Source organism: Amblyomma americanum, chromosome 7 (genome assembly GCF_052857255.1).
Source record: "Amblyomma americanum isolate KBUSLIRL-KWMA chromosome 7, ASM5285725v1, whole genome shotgun sequence".
NCBI lineage: Eukaryota > Metazoa > Arthropoda > Arachnida > Ixodida > Ixodidae > Amblyomma > Amblyomma americanum.
This window is the reverse complement of record NC_135503.1, coordinates 63,116,354-63,134,797: the sequence shown is the minus strand read 5'-3', so window position 1 is coordinate 63,134,797 and position 18,444 is coordinate 63,116,354. Positions and strand designations below refer to the sequence as shown.

The following is an 18,444-nucleotide window of genomic DNA, read 5'->3' as shown; positions in this document are numbered from 1 at the left end:
TATACAAAATTTTGTCGCATGTCCAAAAATGCTCGATTCTATTCCTGGTAATTCATATTTCTTTAATTCATTTGACATTTCCAAGTTTTATCTTGATTCAGTCTTCGCACGCCTATTTTTCCCCGCGCAAATACCTCATTGGGATTATCTACTGAACCTTGGCCAAATCCCGTGCGAAGAAGAAGAAGAAGTTTCCCTCGCGGGCACGTGAAGGCATTAAAAGAAGACGAAGAAGCCGTTGCCTACCAGTCAGGGCCTATTCAACCCACTGCTCACAAATGCCGAAGACGCGAAGCAAGCGCACGACTCGCTCATCAAGCGCGAGGCATCGCGTAGCCTCCTCCTCTGGCGACGCGACGCTGCCTGCGACAGAATGCCTCAGCTCAGACTCGACCTCGGAGACGGGGCGCTGCAGCTGCGCTGCGGACGACGCCCAGCTGTCCACCACCGACGCCCAGCTGTCCACCACCGACACCCAGCTGACCACCATCGACACCCAGTTCACCACAACCGAGGCGACGTCGAGTACCCGGTATCCTCCGCACAGGCGCCTCTTGCAACTGGAGAGCCAGCTGGAAGACTTGCCTCGTGCCTGCTCGTGCTCCCTCCAGCAGCACACGTCTGGCGGCGAGCGGGCAGCCAAAGACCCGGCGCGCCGGGGTGCCAGGCTGCAGAACGCGTTGTGGTTCCTGCCAAGGCTCCGTATTCCGTCCAAAACGCGGGCCGGGACAGGCCGGCTGACGTCTTTCGTGCGCCGCAACAAGAGCAACCTCGTCACGAGTCTCGTAGCCGCGTTCACGGTGTTCCTGCTGGTGCCCCTGTGTGTAGTATACTACATGGCAGGAACCATGGCAGCAGGTTAGTATAGCAGCTGAGGTAAACAATAATTTTGTGTCGCTGTGAGTCTCAAGCCAGATAACAGAATGACGGCCCGTTATTTTTGCTGTGCTTGCCTGCTGCGACGTGCACTAAAACTTCACTACTCAAAGCCTTTAGGAACGTTGACAGTTTCTTTTCTCAACTGCGCTACAATGTACGCCAAATTAATCGAACCATACGTAGAGAGAGTTTGGCACTTTCCAAAGCGCCTGCGCGGTAAACACTATGTAGACCAACCGCGTTGTTAGGCCTGGGAGACTTCACATCCTGCTGCCAAGCACAAGAGCTCAGGTTCAGTATCGTTTTGCGGAAACCGCGATACTCGCAAATGGACATACTCGCAAATGGACCGAGGCTAGTGTGTACGGATGAGCTTTAGTAGTGGCAGATATCAATCAGAAACTCTATTCGAAGTCTCTGCAGGTGCAGCTTTGGTGCAGATAACAAATTTGAAGCTTCGGAGCTCGAGGTATGAGAAATAGTTCCGGTCAGGTCGTCAATGTGTGCTGTGTTTCCACGGCAGGCTTTCCTCGGAAAGGAGCGTTCCTTGCGGGCGAGGGCCTCGACATGGGCTTAGAGTCCGAGACAGGCTTCGAGACAGGGACCTGCAAGGACTTCCATCCGCTGGCGAGCAGTGTTCCTGTGTACGCGGAGCTGTCCTTCGCCAACACGGGGGACTTCGTCCCGTACCGGACCAAGGCCGTGAGCGCAAACGCCATCTTCTGCGTCTACCAGAACGACGTGTTCCTGCGTTTTCCCAAGCTGCGCTACCGCGTGGTCGACGTGCCGGGAGCCTACTGCACTCACCTCATCTACCACTCGGCTGGCGTCACGGCCGACGGGTCCATCTACAGCAAGGACCCCACATTCGACGAGGCGTACCAGGCGAGGATCCATATATTACTGCTCTTCCGCGTAGAGTTTACCGCTTTGGCGTGCGACAGTGCTTTCTTCAGCTGTGTGTCTCGGAAGTTTTCCACTTGTAATATTCGTGGCCGACCCATGAAAAAAAAGCAAGCAAAGAAGAAGTGCATAGGGATGGTCATGGTCAAAATCGACAAAATACAAACGAGCACAACCGTACTGGATGCGCACAGTCCTAGAGCGCCATTTACACCCGCAGCCAAAAGTAATTGGAAGGCAATATAAGGTGTAAAAATCAATTTCACCGCGTCGTTTGTCCTTGCATCCTGGTATTGATGTATGCAGTGTAATTGCCATCGTGCGAATTACGCAGTGCATTCTTAAATTTTCAGCAACACATCTCGGATGCAAATAAATTAATTTTTCTCGAAAGAGTCGCCTTTCAGAAACTTTTGTCGGTGGGTGTAAGTGCTTAGAAGAATAGCCATGAGCCATTAGTCTGCGTGCACTATGCAAACGTTGCAACAGATGCAATGGACGAAGCAAGCTTGGAGCGCTGTGCATATATTATATGTATTTCAAGTGTGTCGTTGTCTTTAACCCTTTACTCCCCAGTGCATTGAATTCGCGACATACCGTTTTCACGCCGTGTACTCATTGCCGCATGGAGTTCACATACAAAGTTTGGTGCCAAGATATTTTCAGTAGCGAGCGCCTTCTGGTCACAACGCCCTCGCTGTGAGCAAGCCGTCTGAACAAAAAAGGGGCATGAAAGTGCGCCTTCGAGCCAGCGTCCAACAATTCCTCGTCTCTGACGTATTTTCTGACAGGTGTTGTGGGGGAAATAGGAGGTAAGACATCTGTTTCAAGAACATTTTAATGCGTGAGCGTCAGAGGGGACGTGTCGCCATAAACAGAGTGAAGCCCTAGGTAAAGGCCTAGGAGTGAAGCCCTACCCACCGGAATGTGAGCAAACTGCGCACCGTGGCAGGAGGCAGTTTATTTAATGATTGGTCGCGAGAAGTTGCCCGGGAAGAATAACCAATGGGTTGCACAAGCCCCACCAATGGCAGCGGCTGCTATCGCAGAGCAGTGGCGCATCGCTTAACCGGTGCACCACTGCGCCAGGAGTGAAATGAAGACTCCCAGGGACCGTGAGTTCAAAGTAGAGAATGGCCGATGCCGCGGCGTTAAAATATAACGAGAACGAAGAGCCAACAAGGAAAATAAAAGAAATTAAAAGTAAATCTGTGTGTGGTCAACGAGCGTAGCTCGTAACAGGAACCGCTCACGCATTTTCGTTGTCGCCTAAGCACACGCCATTGTGATTTTTTAAAATGTGTCTCAGTCTTCGAGTTGGTTTGAACGTTCGTTTTGGCCTTTCGAAACACCAGAACAAGCTGCTCAATTGATAGGCCAAATGCTAACTGTTGCTAAGTGGTAGCATACCGATTTCTTAGTTTATCGGTGCCAGTAAAATTCTGGTGTTCTTGTAAGAATATGGTACATCAATGATGATGATGATGAAATTTTATGGCGCAAGAGCATCTGTGGCCAAAGAGCACCATGGCACAAGGTTTTTCTTCTTCACAAGGTGGGGTCAAAGACCATTTCCCAAGCATTTCACCCTAAAGAAGCCGAGCACCAAGCAGGGGAAAGCTTAATTGTACCCATTGTATCACCGGTGGGTACCCGGCGGCCGGTGGGTACCTGCCGCATGCGAGGCGGATGCTCAAACGACTAGGCCACTGCTACGGTACATCAGCTAGCATGATGTGGAGGTACGATTCCTTGTTGCACTCGTTCGTTCCCATACAGTGCAGGCGGCTTCTTAGAATGGGTGCACTAAACTCGCGATATTTATGTATTAACCATGGATTTACTTCCATCGCTTGATAAACCCCACGTGACAAAACATAATCTTCACTCTTCGCTCCTGTTCTGGAATAATGCGTTCGAACTTAAACAGGTCGCTTGATTGTGCACAGCTCCATTTTTTTTCTTCTTCGCAGCGCGATTCATGCAAGTGAAATCATCTGAAGCAACATCAGAGATGGTGAACTTTCTTAGCTGAAAAAAAAAACAAACAAAAAGCTCGACGATCCTCAGTGAATCGTTTAAATTCGTTAGCAGCCAAACGTTCGTTATATCCGAGTACGCACAAAGTTTAGTTATATTCGAGGTTAACCGACGAAAGTTTGTTATATCCGAGATGACCGTGACATACTAAGATTAGTTATATCCAAGGCTAACACACGAACGGTCGTTATATCCTAAGTGGCATACTAACGTTCATTACATATACGGTATTATGCTTGGTCCGTATAGGTAGTCCGTATATACCGGTGGACAGGTTGCCACCTGCCAGTGGCTACTGACAGACGGCGCTCGCCATTTGCGTTTGCACATACCGTTCTAACCCCAACGTGTTAATAAGCCACAAGACTTTTTTTTTCTCTCCTCCGCGGCGAATAAGTGACAGCGGTAGCTTTTGTCGAGCACCACATCGCTTTGCGGGAGCACCACATCGATTTGCGAGAGCCTGCACAGGAATACTAGGCCAATTCAGGCCAAGCCACTCAAATCGCGCGGCCACACACAAGGTATAGGGCTGTTCAAAAGTTTCCAGGCCACAGGGTATGCGTTTCATCGGTATATACTGGCACTTAAAATGCCGATAAAGCTATCAAGGTTCTCAACAGTTTAGAGCGGTGCTTCTACCCTCTACAGATATTTAGAGCTTCGGAGGTGTCGTAAATGCCTGAAAGTACTGCTCAAAAGCAGACCCTGTGGCCTGGGAACTTTTGACCGACCCTGTATATATTAGGGCGACACTCTGATTACATTTTTGTTGAGCAGTAGCAGCACGCAGGAATCTTCGGTTGCGACATAAAGCGCACATCGCCAGGAGGAAACAGAACCGACCTTCACGGTAGTGCAAATCCGCCGTTAACAGCTATAACGGTACTAGCTCCGTTGTAAACGGCGTTAGTATTGCGCAACCATAAGCGCTTCCTCCAGGTTGGAAGCTGATCAAGAAGGCGTACAGGTGCGCTCTTGGGGCGCTTAGGGGAAGGAGCCGTGTACGTACGATTGTCGCCTTCACTGTTTCGTTCCGGTGGAAGGAGAAAAAGCCTGGGTGCTCTCGCGTACGATACACAGCGCAGAGGCGACTTCTCTGTACCCATTACCACCGGATATGAGGCACTGTATAGTCAGGCGTGATTTAAAAGTGATCACTGAAGGTTTAACCTACTCGCACTATAGACTCCTCTAATGCGGCTTCTTTTCTACAAAAGGATGAAAGAAATTCGTGACTTCTGCTATTTGAAGGGTTTCTTCACCTTGCACAGTAACTTTTATTCCATAGGAAGCGACCATCATAAGAGGGAACAATTATTGCTGCTTGTTGGCCGAAATGAACCTAACTTTCGATTAGCGCGAGACTTGCTTTAGTGCTGCGCCCTCGCCGATTGCATCGCACTACGTTAAAAGCACTTTAGGACTGCTTATTTTTCATTTAAACAACCTCCTCCTGGTCAAAGCTATCAGGTCTTACCACACAGATTTACCTGAGCTTAGGTACGTGCCTGATAGTTTCAATCAGATCTTAACCGACCAGTTAACAGCTTTCGCGCTCAGTTGACCGCGATGCCTCAGGGCAGTTGGTCTGACGTCTACGACTGCACGCAGGGCTACCGGCAGGCGGCCGAGCTGAAGACCGTGTACCCGCACCTCAAGGTTCTATTGTCGCTGGGCGGCGGCCCAGATGACCGCGACACCTTCCAGTTCTCGAGCGTGGCCCGCGACCTGAACCGCACACGCACCTTCGCGGACAGGGCCTACTGGTGGCTCGTCAACCGCGGCTTCGACGGCGTCCACCTGGACTGGCGCCGTCCGGGAGGACCCTGCGGTTCGCGCTCGGACAAGCACAACTTCCTCACTCTCGTCGAGACGCTGCGCGAGCGCTTCGGGCTGCGCTACATCATCACTGTCGGCGTGCCTTACCAGGCACGAGCTCCTCTTTCAGTACTACGCTATAATGCCTATAACCGTAACACACCGCAAGGTCGGGAGCTAGTCGCGCTCGGGTGTGGCTTCTGGCCATATATGGCCAACGAATCGAAGCCGCTCTGCCCATAGTTATAAAGTCCATGACGTCATTATGTCTACTGAACCATATCTCATTTCCTTGGGAATAACAATGCACAAAAGGATAAAATACCGCGCTGTATAGACACTACAGATCAGTATTTCGATCTACACGACTTAGGGATTTCAAGGAGGGCGTACCAGGCTTCCAAGTAGCGGTGCATTGTTTGGTTTCTACGTGTAACGTGGTCAGGTTGCACACTGAATCTGTTAATAACTGGCTTGAAGGCCGGCCAGTTACAAGCTCGCCGCGTCAGCTGCAAGTTCCTATATCGCCGAGGAGCAAAAAGCCTATCGCGTGTGCGTGATCATTGTGGCACCATTTACATTGGATTCGCACGCTGGACCACTGGCCCGCGGAACAGGCGTCACGTGACCTCAAGCTCCGTGAGGTCAAGCGCATGCACTTGGCCCGCGCATGTCTTGTATAAGCATTGTGGTCCGCAAAACTCACGGAGCGGAAGTGGGAGGTCACGTGACGCCTGGCCCACGGGCCATTCTGTACTTCCGGCGTGTGAACATACGCTAACCGGCGGCCTCCCACAACAGGATTCGTGGCGGTACCGCGGCTACCACCTGCCGGGAATCGCGGACCAGGCTGACTTCCTGTTGGCCACTACGCACGGATTCCACAACGCCAGCGAGCGCCACACGCACTGCCTCAGCCCGTACTCCGCCCCGGCCTCCAACGGCGCGAGCGGACGCGGGAAGCCCAGAACGCCAGGGTAGAGCACAAATCTCAGTGCACTCCAGAGCAGTAATATGCCGACATTCTAGGATAGATGCGTCCCGACATCTAGCTGTCCCGCGTCTATCGCCTCGCGCTACAGCTCCACACTGTTTTCGCTGCGAAGCGTCGATGGACGATGGAGGTCAACAAATTTGTAGATCTGGAGTTATAAGAATTTTAGCATTTGCACAGCACGTGATCATGTCAGGATGAAGCCCACCACGTGAAGCTGAAGAATAAACTTCTGGTCGTGGACAGCGTGCTCGTGTGATATACAAGTGGTAACATCCGTGGGCAATATCTTAACACACGGTTATCATCTGAATAACACCGCTTCACAGTCCGATAAATGTCTCAAGTAGAAGTAACCGCCGCACACAATTACTCCGGTGAATAAAAGTAGTCCGCTATCAAACTTTTTTTTTGGCACTTGAACAAAACGCTAACCACCAGACGAAATTATAAGCTCAAGAATTTTGAAGCATCCGGGTTGTTTGGCAGTCAAACATAAAAAAATGTTTCGTTTGCTTTTCTGATTGCCCAGCGGATGATACAGGACGCCGTGCACCATGGCCTATTGTTACCAACTGCTTTTTTAACGCGACAGCGTTAAGGAGCTCGTGTCGCAGAAAAGCCGGTGTCGTCGGCGGCGTTGGTCGTGAGCGAAAAATGGCGCATCTCGGTGGACACTTGAACCGCGCTGTAAGGGAAGAGATTTTCTTTCCCTTACGGCGCGGTACGGGTGTCCAGCGAGAATTGTGAGACAGGCGCCATTTCCTTTCCTTAAAACCAATTTTCATTTCATTTTCTTTCCCTTACGGCCCGGTTCGGGTGTCCACAGAGATATGTGAGACAGGCGTCCTTTCCTTAAATTGTCTAACGGGCCAAGCGTCGCGCCTAACGCGCGATGGCGTTCCGTGCACCCCTTGGCAACGCTGCAACACGCTGTCGCGTCTCACTCTTGGAGCTTAAGCGTCTTCCAAGTTTTTCTTTTAGTTGTATCCTACAATAGTTGTCATTCAGGTTTAGATACAGGCATGGCTCAAGGACGTAGGTAGGCTAAAATGGGGGAAAAATCAATTTTTGGTTTCCTATCAATATCAAATCACGCCACACCCTTTTCCGCCCTCAGTAGACCCAGAACATGCTCATTTGCAAAGCCTATAGTGGCGAGCGGTCAAGCCCGACTTTCCCGGAGCTTCCACACATTCGCACTTCCGGCTAGAAGCAAATCTGGAAATTCCTCTGTGTTCGCATGTTTCAACAGATGTCAGGAAAAACAAGACGGTACAGCCAGCATCAATTGAAACACGAATAAGGAAAGAATGGAAACAACGAAACGAAAAAGATTTTAGCTGAAAGACAGCGAACATTAGTGATTTTCAGTTTCACTTGTTCGGTGCCAAGATATTTGCGTGGAAGTTTTAATAGACCTTGCTTGCATTTATTCTACAGAGCCCAATATGTTTGTGTTCTGGCGTTTACGTATCAGTTATCCTGTTGAAAAACAAAACTGAAAATTTGTTTTTGAGGAAAGGAAATGGCGCAGTAACTTTCTCACATATCTTGGTGGACACCCGAACCGCGCCATAAGGAAGGGATAAAGGAGGGAGTGAAAGAATAAATGAAGAAAGAGGTGGCGTAGTGGAGGTCTCCGGATTTATATCGAACGCCTGGGGATCTTTAACGTGCACTGACATCGCGTTTCATCTGATGGAGATAGCACATTGTATGTTTTGCTGAACGAAGACCCTTTGTCCTCTGAGGTTTTCAATCCTTGTGTGAGACGCTCAATTTCTTCACTCCTGTGTGGTTATTTAAAACTTTTCTTTTAAAGCGAAAGCTTTACTGGCCGCGAACTTGCGATTTCGCCATGGCGGTGCTCCGAGGAGGCACATGACGTCACAACGCGCGCCTCGCCACGGATATTTCTCTCTCTCTCGCTCCCTAGTCACTACTGCTCATGCGCCACTAGTAGCACCGAGCCACAGGTGTTCAGCCGCTGCGCAGCCCCGCGCCTTTCCTCAAAATCGAACTTTCAAGAGAGTTTTTCTCTTCCTTCTTTCCCTCCCTCCTTTATGCCTTTACTGTGCGGTTCGGGTGTCCACCGAGATATGTGAGACGGTTACTGTGCCTTTCCTTTCCTCAAAAAACGAACAAAACAAGTGAGCCACGGCGTTCGTGGGGTCCATTGCCGTTACAACTTTGCAAAGGCCGTTCATTTTCACGAAAGGAAAGGCGCACAGCCGGCTCTGTGGGTCAGTGGAGACCTCAATCTCGCGTTTATGTACGTGGCGTTGATGTTCAACTGCAAAAGCCTGCTTTGATTGCGTTCCGCACACTGGATAGGCAGCGCGCCCTGCCTGCCACCCTGGGAGGTGGCTGGAGTTAACGGTTGATCGTGAGAGATTGATCACCAAATGAACGCTGCGGTCTAGCTATTGCTGCAGTGCCGCATGTCAGCCACAACGTTGTCAGCGCTAATGCTTTCAGGCTAGATCTGTCTCTCACCACCGCCACAAGTATTAAAGCACGAATGAGGCGTCCGCATACCCAGGTAGCCAGTTATGCTAGAACGCCGACATCTTCCGCTTTGTATATCCTGGATTAGCTGAGCTAATCCATATTAATTTTTTTTTTTAGTTGGAGACCTAGAGAACGTAAGTACATAACGCTGTTTGGGCCACGTATTTCTACGTGCTGCGTTCGAAATACCGCAGCGTTGGGTGTGCGGGTAAGAGGAAAATGACAACCGACTGTTTTGTGCGTGAGTAGCGGCCCAAATCAGTTCACGCCATAAAGTCCGTTTTCCAGAAGCCACCACAGCCAGAGCTTCTCAACCAGTGTCTCTAAAGGTAAACTCAAAATTCCATCATTTAACTACATAGCCCGAGAGCACGCACCCAATAATTCCTTCCTCCACATGCATATCCCCGAATTACATACTTAGACGCAGCATTCGGATTCAGTGATGTCAGTATGACCAGAGTTAATGGTCCGTGATACTATTGGTGACATCCTAATTAGGCAGCTGGGACATCAGTGAGGTGCTACATTGTGACAAGCTGCGTGAGGCTGACCGTCGTTCAAAGTGCCTTACTGGGAATGATGCCGACAAGGTCACAAGGGAGGATACAGATGCAAGCTATCAAGCGTAAAATTGCCAAATGTAGTGACTACATGGCGAGTGGACTGAATAGAGAAAAAAGTAGAGGAAGTTTCTTGTCTTTGACCTTAAACAGCTTTAAATTTTTTTTACATTTTACCAACTATTTTACATTTTACATTTTCTACATTTTACCAACTTCTACCAGCAGGGTAGAAGGCTTCTTCTAACCAGCCTTGACTTAACATAGTGGGCCTTATAAAAGGATCAATCTACGAAAACGCCAGCTTACGGTTCGGAAAAAATTACAAAACTGCAAATATTAACAGAAAAAGAATAATTCCAGTTGAGTTAAAATAAGGTACAAAAGAATGTGGAATAAAATTATAATAATAATTGGTTTTTGGCGAAAGGAAATGGCACAGTATTTGTCTCATATATCGTTGGACACCTGCACCGCGACGTAAGGGAAGGGATAAAGGAGGGAGAGAAAGGAAGAGTTGCCTATTGGAGTGCTCCGAAATAAACTTCAACGTGCACTGACATCGCACAGCACTCGGGCGCCTTAGCGTTTCGCCTCCATCGAAACGCAGCCGCCGCGGTCGGGTTCGAAGGAATAAAATGATAAAAACACAAATTAGGTATGTGTAGTACTTAAAAGAAAATAGTACATAAATATACCTTAAAATACATTGCATGAAAAGGGCGTACCGTGTGCCGTAAATACTAGGAAGCAGTAATTGTATAATAATAATAATTGGTTTTTTGGGGAAAGGAAATGACGCAGTATCTGTCTCATATATCGTTGGACACCTGAACCGCACCGTAAGGAAAGGGATAAAGGAGAGAGTGAAAGAAGAAATGAAGAATGAGCTCCCGTAGTGGAGGGCTCCGGAATAATTTCGACCACCTGGGGATCTTTAACGTGCACTGACATCGCACAGCACACGGGCGCCTTAGCGTTTTGCCTCCATAAAAACGCAGTCGCCGCGGTCGGGTTCGAACCCGGGAACTCCGGATCAGTAGTCGAGCGCCCTAACCACTGAGCCACCGCGGCGGGGTTAATTGTATATAGCAGGTTTTAATGTCTTACGTGACTCGAGCTTAACAGTTCCGCCATAGCCACCATTCTACCGTTAGAATAATAATAATAATGTAAACCGCTTTTGCGACCTCAGCCGCGGTGGAACAGTGGTTAGGGCGCTCAGCTACTGATCCGGAGCAGCCGGGTTCGAACCCGACCACAGCGGCCGCGTTTCGATGGGCGCGAAACGCAAAGGCACCGGTGTTCTTTGTCATGTCTGTGCACGTTTAAGATCCCCAGGTGGTCGAAATTATTCCGGAGCCCTCCACTACGGCACGTCTTTCTTCCTTTCTTCTCTTAGTCCCTCCTTTATCCCTTCCTCTACGGCGTGGCTCAGGTGTCCGCCGATATGTGACACAGATACTGCGCGACCCCCCCCCCCCCCCCCAAAAAAAAAACAATTTTCAATTTACCTCAGCAAATAATTGGCGGTTTTTTCTGGTTCTCGCTTGAGGTGAAGTATGGTTCCTAGAAATATTAAGATACTGATCTGTACTTCCAAGGAGCGAAGGTGAAGGCCAAGCTTCTTGAGCCAAGAAATCTTCCAGATAAGAAAATCTCGCTGCTCTAACGTTTAGAATTACGATCACTAGAATAAAAAATTGAGAGTAAAAAAAACTGCCGAAACCCGGGATCGAACCAGGGACCTTTAGATCTTCAGTCTAACGCTCTCCCAACTGAGCTATTTCGGCTGGTGCGCGATGCTGCCTTGTATTGCACAAAGGATGTCGCAATTTTTGTGGAGGCAAAGAGTGCTCAGGTAGCGAGTAGGGAAGCTAGATCTTTCTGTAACGTCAGTGCAAGCGTGAAAAGGTTAAACAAATGCTTACCCTCCTGATATGGCGTCTGGGAAGCTAGTCCAGAACTCTTTGTTAGCATCGAATTCAGTAGAAGCATAAGTGAACCAGAAAAGATTTCAGAGAACCGCATTCATTTACCTAGCACCATCTTCGAATACTCTGGGCTGGCCTCTGGGACCTGCGTAAGTGCACGAAGGTGCTGCCTGAAGGAAGTTCAATAATTCATTTTTCCCGTTTATTCCAAGTGATCACGATATATTCGAAGTTTCGATCCTAACTACGCAGGGGTTTTACCACAATAGGAAGTTTTAGCATCGCCGTACAGTACTGCAACTGCTCCCGTACGGTAATGTGACTAGGCAAGCCTGGCAACGGCAACGCGTTAGTGTATTTGCCCTACGGATGACCGGCTGCACTAAAACACTATTGACGTTGCGAAGGCAGATAGTTTTCACGTGACATCACGGGCGGCATCTATGGGTACTGCAGCTAGCATCCACAGTGTACGCAGGAACCGGTTGCCGATGGGCGGATTAACAAAACGCCGAGACCTTTGCCGCGCTTTCTGGACCCAAAGATGGCGGCCGCTTTGGCGTCGCGTCGGTGAAAGCAGTGCGCTACAAATGTGATTCGGAAGTTCTAGCAGACCCGTACGCACGGGAAATACGGTAACGCGTAGCCAGGCTTGCTGTCACCAACAAAAAAAAAGAAGCGGAAATTGCCGTAATCACGAAAGTAGGCTGGGAAGGAGGGCGCCTGAGCCACTACCCGTTTCTCGGTGAAGTACTTCCTTGATGCCGCGACGCACGTCGTCACGTCAATGTTCTCCTGTTGAGAAAGTTATTCATTAGATCTGTCACGACATATTCCACCGACAGCGACTAAATTTTAGGCAACGGTAACTGCACAAGAGCAATGTACTGCTTAAAAAGTATGCTCACGTGGGATGTTTTGGCGATATCTTTTGACCGACATGTCGCGAATCACAATACATTGCGCGAAAGCAGGTTTTCGCACGTGGACGCCAACGCCACGTACCTCAAAGTGCGTTTGAAAGCGCGTTTGCTTTCCTTTCGCGACTTGCACGCAGATGGAAGTTGATGGAGGCGGCGTGCAATGCACAGCGCTAGACTAAGTTACTGTTTAACATCGGCTGCGGCGATAGCACAGTGATCTCGCGCAGTGGCCAGCGAAGCAGCTCTTTTCGCGCCACTCGCGGGTTCGGAACATAGTCGCGGCAATACTTTATTTCTCCAGGTTGACCAAGTTCACCCTCATTCCGTCGTTTATTTCCCGCATCACGGGACTAACGTACTTGAGGCCTTTTGCCCCTCTGCCCACATCAGACTTGGTTACGAGCGAGGTTTATCTTTGCCAACTCCATGGGCTCAGCGCACAAGATTTACAGCGCATTTGAGACATCACCGGTTTTCGTTGTCAGGACCGGCCCTACCGTCCAAGAGGTGCTCCGCAGGCTGAAGCATGAGGTGCCCCCGCGAGCACCGGCAACGGCTGTGCTTCAGCGTGTCCCTCAAGGCACAGCACTGGACGCTCCGCTCGTCAGGCGCCTTCCACTTGGGAAGTCCCGCCCGAAAGGCTGCGCCCGCGACGGGGGGCAGCCAGGCCCAGGGCCTGGTCGAATACCCGCTCGTGTGCAAGTACATGCTGCGCGACAGCCTCGACGCCGAAGGCCTGTGCAACTACGCGGTACGCTTCCGGGACTTCGTGACATACGAGGGCACGAAGTCGCTGCCCGTCAAGCTGTCGCGCATGCGGCGAGACATGGGTACGCCGGGACTCTGCCTGGCTGTCTGGGACCTGGCCTTCGACGATTTCAAAGGGCGACTGCGGAATGTCCCGGTCGCCCCTGCTCAGGGCCATAAACAAGGCGCTCAGTTCTCGCACCAAGCCATGGATGCCTTCAGGGCCAGCGCCGACAATGGATAGCGCAGCCTATCATTAACATGCGCTGTAATTTGCTTTGTGTGATAAAATGCCCGTTTTACATGCTCATACTCGATACAGAACAGCACTCTTCAAGGACCGACACCCTGCAAAGATGTCTCCGCCCGTTTCATGCATAGGCTTTTATACCCGTCACACGGGCACCCCAAAGGCGCAAGGAGTGCAGCGACGCGGCACTAATGTTCAGCATTTGCATCTAACGGCCTTCGGGAACCTGTGGTCGCCGCTAGATGCAGCCAACAATGTTTTGAAACGTCTGTAAAAAAATAGGAAAGGTTTAATAATAATTGGTTTTTGGGGAAAGGAAATGGCGCAGTATCTGTCTCGTATATCGTTGGACACCTGAACCGCGTCGTAAGGGAAGGGATAAGGGAGGGAGTTAAAGGAAGAATGAGGTGCCGTAGTGGAGGGCTCCGGAATAATTTCGGCCACCTGGGGATCTTTAACGTGCACTGACATCGCACAGCACACGGGCGCTTAGCGTTATCCCTCCATAAAAACGCAGCCGCCTGGTGTTTTCTGGACGAGTGTTTACATTTTATGCCCAGGTTTCAAGACAGTAAAAGTGTTGCAGCAACACCGACTGCACCTGGTGGCCAAGCCAATGCACCAAAACTGCTGATGAGTATAGCTGTTGCAGTGCTTTTAAGGAAGCAATTTGAATGTCTCAGCTGAACAAATGAACAGAATTGCCTTTTAAAACAGCACAGCGGCGAGTGCTAAGCCTGAATGGCTGTTCCACCTTTAGGCTGCACAGTGTAGCTGCTCCTTTGGACAAGAGGGGCCTTTGAGGAATGCCGTGCGACAGGGGCATCAGGTCCACAACCATCATAACCCCACTTCTTACAAACATGCATAAAAAAACTGATAACTGCAATTATGGTATAAAAGAAACTGCTAGACAAAGAAGTACACTAAAAATGATAGCAACTTTATTTACACAAAACATATTCGAGGGGTCATCCACTTGCAGAAGCTAGCAAATTGAGATGCTCCTCCAAAAGCAGTGGGTCTGCCTTGTGCTTCATCAGGAACCGCCCATTCAGATGGAACACTGGAATGTCATAACGATAGCACCGTTGCCAGGCCTCATTGCCAGGCTCCTCAATGTTGACTTCAACAAGCTGGACTCTGGGCAGCAGCTCCCTGAGCTGCTGTTTCGCAACGTCACAGAGGGGACATGGGTGCTTAGTGTACAGAGTGAGAACGGGAAGCCTGTCTGCACACTCTCTGGGTTCGTGCCTGTGCAGAAAAGCGAGAGCCAGGGTGTTGGAAGGCCTTATCCCATACACCAACCGTGGGGCACTTTGCATTTCGCATGTGTATGCTTCTACAACGTGCCATCTGTACATTGAATTCTCTTATTAGAGCAGGTTTACATTGAGCCTACAAGTGAAAAAGATCTTCCACAACTATGTGCGATTTCACTGGACCCTGGTCAAAAAAGTTTGCCAGTTAATATTTGCTGGGTGGCCCTGTGTGCCATCCAAGGTGAAAAATGAGACATCTTTATGATGCATATACTCCATTCCATACATAGAGGGCAACTGAGTGGAGGCTAGAAAACTAGTGCGCCAGCGAACCATATTACCGTGCCGTGTATCACTCGTTGCTCTCGAAGCCTTGGCGAGTGTTTCGACAAAAACGAAGAGTGGCATAAAATGAAGTGCTAGCAATGAAAATCGTGGTTGAAGCTGTGAGGCTGACACATCACACTGCCACATCATTCTTACATCTCGAATTCTTGATGAGTAGCAAGACGAAAATGTGAAGTGTAGGAGGTTGCCAGCCACGATAGTTGATAATGTCGAAATAAAATACGTCTGTGTTCACTTTAGTTGTGTGGAGAACTACTTCGACAAGGCAAGTTATTGGGCGAGTTGGTTACGATATCCCACGACTACAGCGTGACGAACGGGACATGGAAGGACACACTCTGCGACACAACACAGCGCTGTGCCTTTCCGTGTGTCCTATGTCCCGTTCGTCGCGCTGTAGTCAGGGAGAACTACTTTCCGGGTGCAGACTAGGCCTGTGCGAACAGGTGCGCTAGCTTTGGCAGCGTTGCCTACTATGTATGAAACGCAGTATAGCGAGTTAAAAAACGACCACCTCAAGTCGAGTTACCGAAGTGCACCGTTTTGACCTAAGAACACTAAAGCCCAATGCACTACTACTGCCCCAGGTTGGTTAAGCTTGCACAAAGGCACTATTTAAATCCTGTAACAATCCTGGGCCTGTTTTCTCTAAGTTTCTTCGTTTTCAGCAGTACCCAATCCACCTTTTATATACAGCCACACTGCGCATGCATGCCTCTCCTGGTTAAAGACACTTGACTCCTCCGCAAGAGCTATTCATATCAGCAACAGATAGCAACTGCCAAGCACACACATGCAACTTTGCAGGCATAGATGGCAGCCTGTGGAACCAGATCTCTCCAGTCTCCCGAGTGCATTTACACAAACACACATTTGTGTGCACTCGCTCACTAGACAAGTAATGAATGTACGCTACTACCATACTGAAACAGCAAGACTCTGCGATGACCTCCAGACAGCAGATACACGACACCTGAAACATTCTGCTGTGATCGGACCTCTGTGCAGATTGTAATCACATTTTGCATGCTTACGAGACACACAAAGGACTGGAAGACACCATTATAACACGTTTTTTTTTTTTTTCAGTAAATAAATGTTAAGATCTGCAAAACTACTTCCTGTGTTTCTGGCATATCATCATCAGCCTGACTATGCCCACTGCAGGGTAAAAGCCTCTCCCATGTCTCTCCAATTAACCCTGTCCCTTTGCCAGCTGCACCCACCCTATGCCTGCAAGCTTCCTAATTTCATCCGCCCATTTAACCTTCTGCTATGCTTGCCTTCTCTTGGAATCCACTCCATTACCCTTAAGGACCAGTGGTTATCTTGCCTTCGCATTGCATGCCCTGCTTAAGCCCATTTCACCCCCTTGATTTCGACTGGGATGTCATTAAACCGTGTCTGTTCCCTCACCCACTCTGCCTGCTTCGTCTCCTAACATTACACCTATCATTTTTCTTTCCATAGCTCGCTGCATTGTCTAATTTAAGCTGAACCCTTTTCGCTAGCCTGCATGTTTCTGCCCCATAGGCGAGTACCCGCAAGATACAGCTGTTGTACACTTTCCTCTTCAGAGATATTGGTAAACTGCCATTCACAATCTGCGAGAACCTGCCATATGTGCTCCACGCCATTCTTATCATTCTAGTTATTTCCCTCTCGCGATCCACATCAGCTGTCACTACCTGCCCTAAGTAGACCGTTACCACTTTCAGCACCTTGCTGCCAATTGTGAACTGCTGTTCCCTTGCTAGACTGTTGAGCATTACTTTGGTTTTCTGCATGTTAATTTTTAGACCCACCGTTCTGCTCTAACTCATTGACCATGATTTGCAGTTAACCTCCCAAGTGATTCAGCAAGGCAATATCAGCGATTCACAGGCTTTGGTGAGCCTACAAAAGCTATGTCAACAAAGTGCGCACACGCTCTTTGGCATGAACTCTACGTGCAGCAATCAACAGCCATAAGTGATCCCAACAAACCTCCTGCCACAATTAGAGTTTCCAACCGTAAACAGTACAGCGTTAGTGACTAATCTCAGCTGCATCAGCTAGCGGAATATAGAACATTTTTTGGAATGGGTAAGTGCACAATTAAAAACACAGGTCATTGTCGTTTCTGTGGCACAATGGATTATAGCACTGCTTCTGGACGCACAAGATAGTTCATATCCCATTTTTACTTGAAATCCTTCAATGCCTTTTACTTTTTCAGTATTCACACCAGCAAACCATTTTTCATTTCCAACCGGCGTTGTGTTGACCTTTAGATCGCACTTTGAAATGCCAGTTAAAATCGCTGTTTAATCCACTCTATACAAACCAATTTTACTTTTTTTTCTTTATTTGAAAAGGCAATTACAGCACCACACAAATAATTTACTATTTCCCATCGCAGTTTGTGTTACCTTGTATACAGGTTGCAGGAGCTGGTGCACTGTGCCGTTGACGGAATGGAATTGTGTATTGCTGACTGCCGACCATTGGATTTAAGATACCACACACCGTACATATTCATGATGAGACGATCCGACAGCCGAGCGGTTTAGAATGGCACATGCAGATTTGCGTCACTGCACAAAAGCATTTCATGGGACTGTACCATATATACCACATCACCTCTGCCGCCGCAGTGGCTCAGTGGTTATGGCGCTCTGCTGCTGACCCGAAAGACGCGGGTTTCATCCCAGTCGCATCTCGATGGAGGTGAAATTCTAGAGGCCCATGTACTGTGAGATGTCAGCGCATGTTTAGAACTCCAGGTGGTCGAAATTTCCCGAGCCCCTAACTATGGCGTCCCTCATAGCTTGAGTCATTTCAAGTCCTTAAACCCCCCATTTGCTATTTGTGCGACATCACTGTCCAGTTTCATCGAAACATTTTGCTGTATTTGCCTCCAGTGCTTCAGCCAATAGTCTGTCACCAAAAACGTTGCAACTTAAGATGAACTTTTGCAGCAACCCAGCTTTCACAGCGCGGAGTCACAGGGAGTCTACGTAGTGTTGTAAAGGCAAAAAAAAAAAAAGGTACAAAATGCTTTTGCACAATAAAGCACACCCGCACATGATGGCTTCTGTGCACCTTTGCACAAAACTGCAGGGAAGTCATCTTGCAGGAGTGCGCTTTGTCGGTGCAGAAAAACAGGACACCATCGCGCCTGCGCTGCTGTAGAGATCCTACATGCTCAGATCTTGGCAACATGTGCAAGTCACGTCTCAAGTTACCTCCCACAGACTAAAAGGGGCATGTGCACAAAGTTCATC

General features: G+C 49.0%; 1 protein-coding gene, 1 non-coding gene and 1 pseudogene across 4 annotated transcripts in view; 1 reads left to right on the top strand and 2 right to left on the bottom strand.

Moving 5' to 3' along the window:
• The first annotated feature begins 259 nt into the window (after positions 1–259).
• Positions 260–13,635, top strand: LOC144097738 (chitotriosidase-1-like; annotated as a pseudogene).
• Positions 11,435–11,507, bottom strand: TRNAF-GAA (transfer RNA phenylalanine (anticodon GAA)). Its single transcript has one exon. It is a non-coding gene; the product is annotated as a tRNA-Phe (tRNA).
• Positions 13,636–14,490: 855 nt separating the features above from the next.
• LOC144099235 (acetyl-CoA acetyltransferase A, mitochondrial-like) overlaps positions 14,491–18,444 on the bottom strand; it is a 37,136-nt gene continuing 33,182 nt past the window's right edge. For all 3 annotated transcript variants that reach the window (XM_077632387.1, XM_077632389.1, XM_077632388.1), the window contains exon 14: positions 14,491–14,822. In XM_077632387.1, coding sequence (XP_077488513.1) covers positions 14,540–14,822 — 283 coding nt within the window. In that variant the 3' untranslated portion in view covers positions 14,491–14,539. The remainder of the gene's footprint in view (positions 14,823–18,444) is intronic.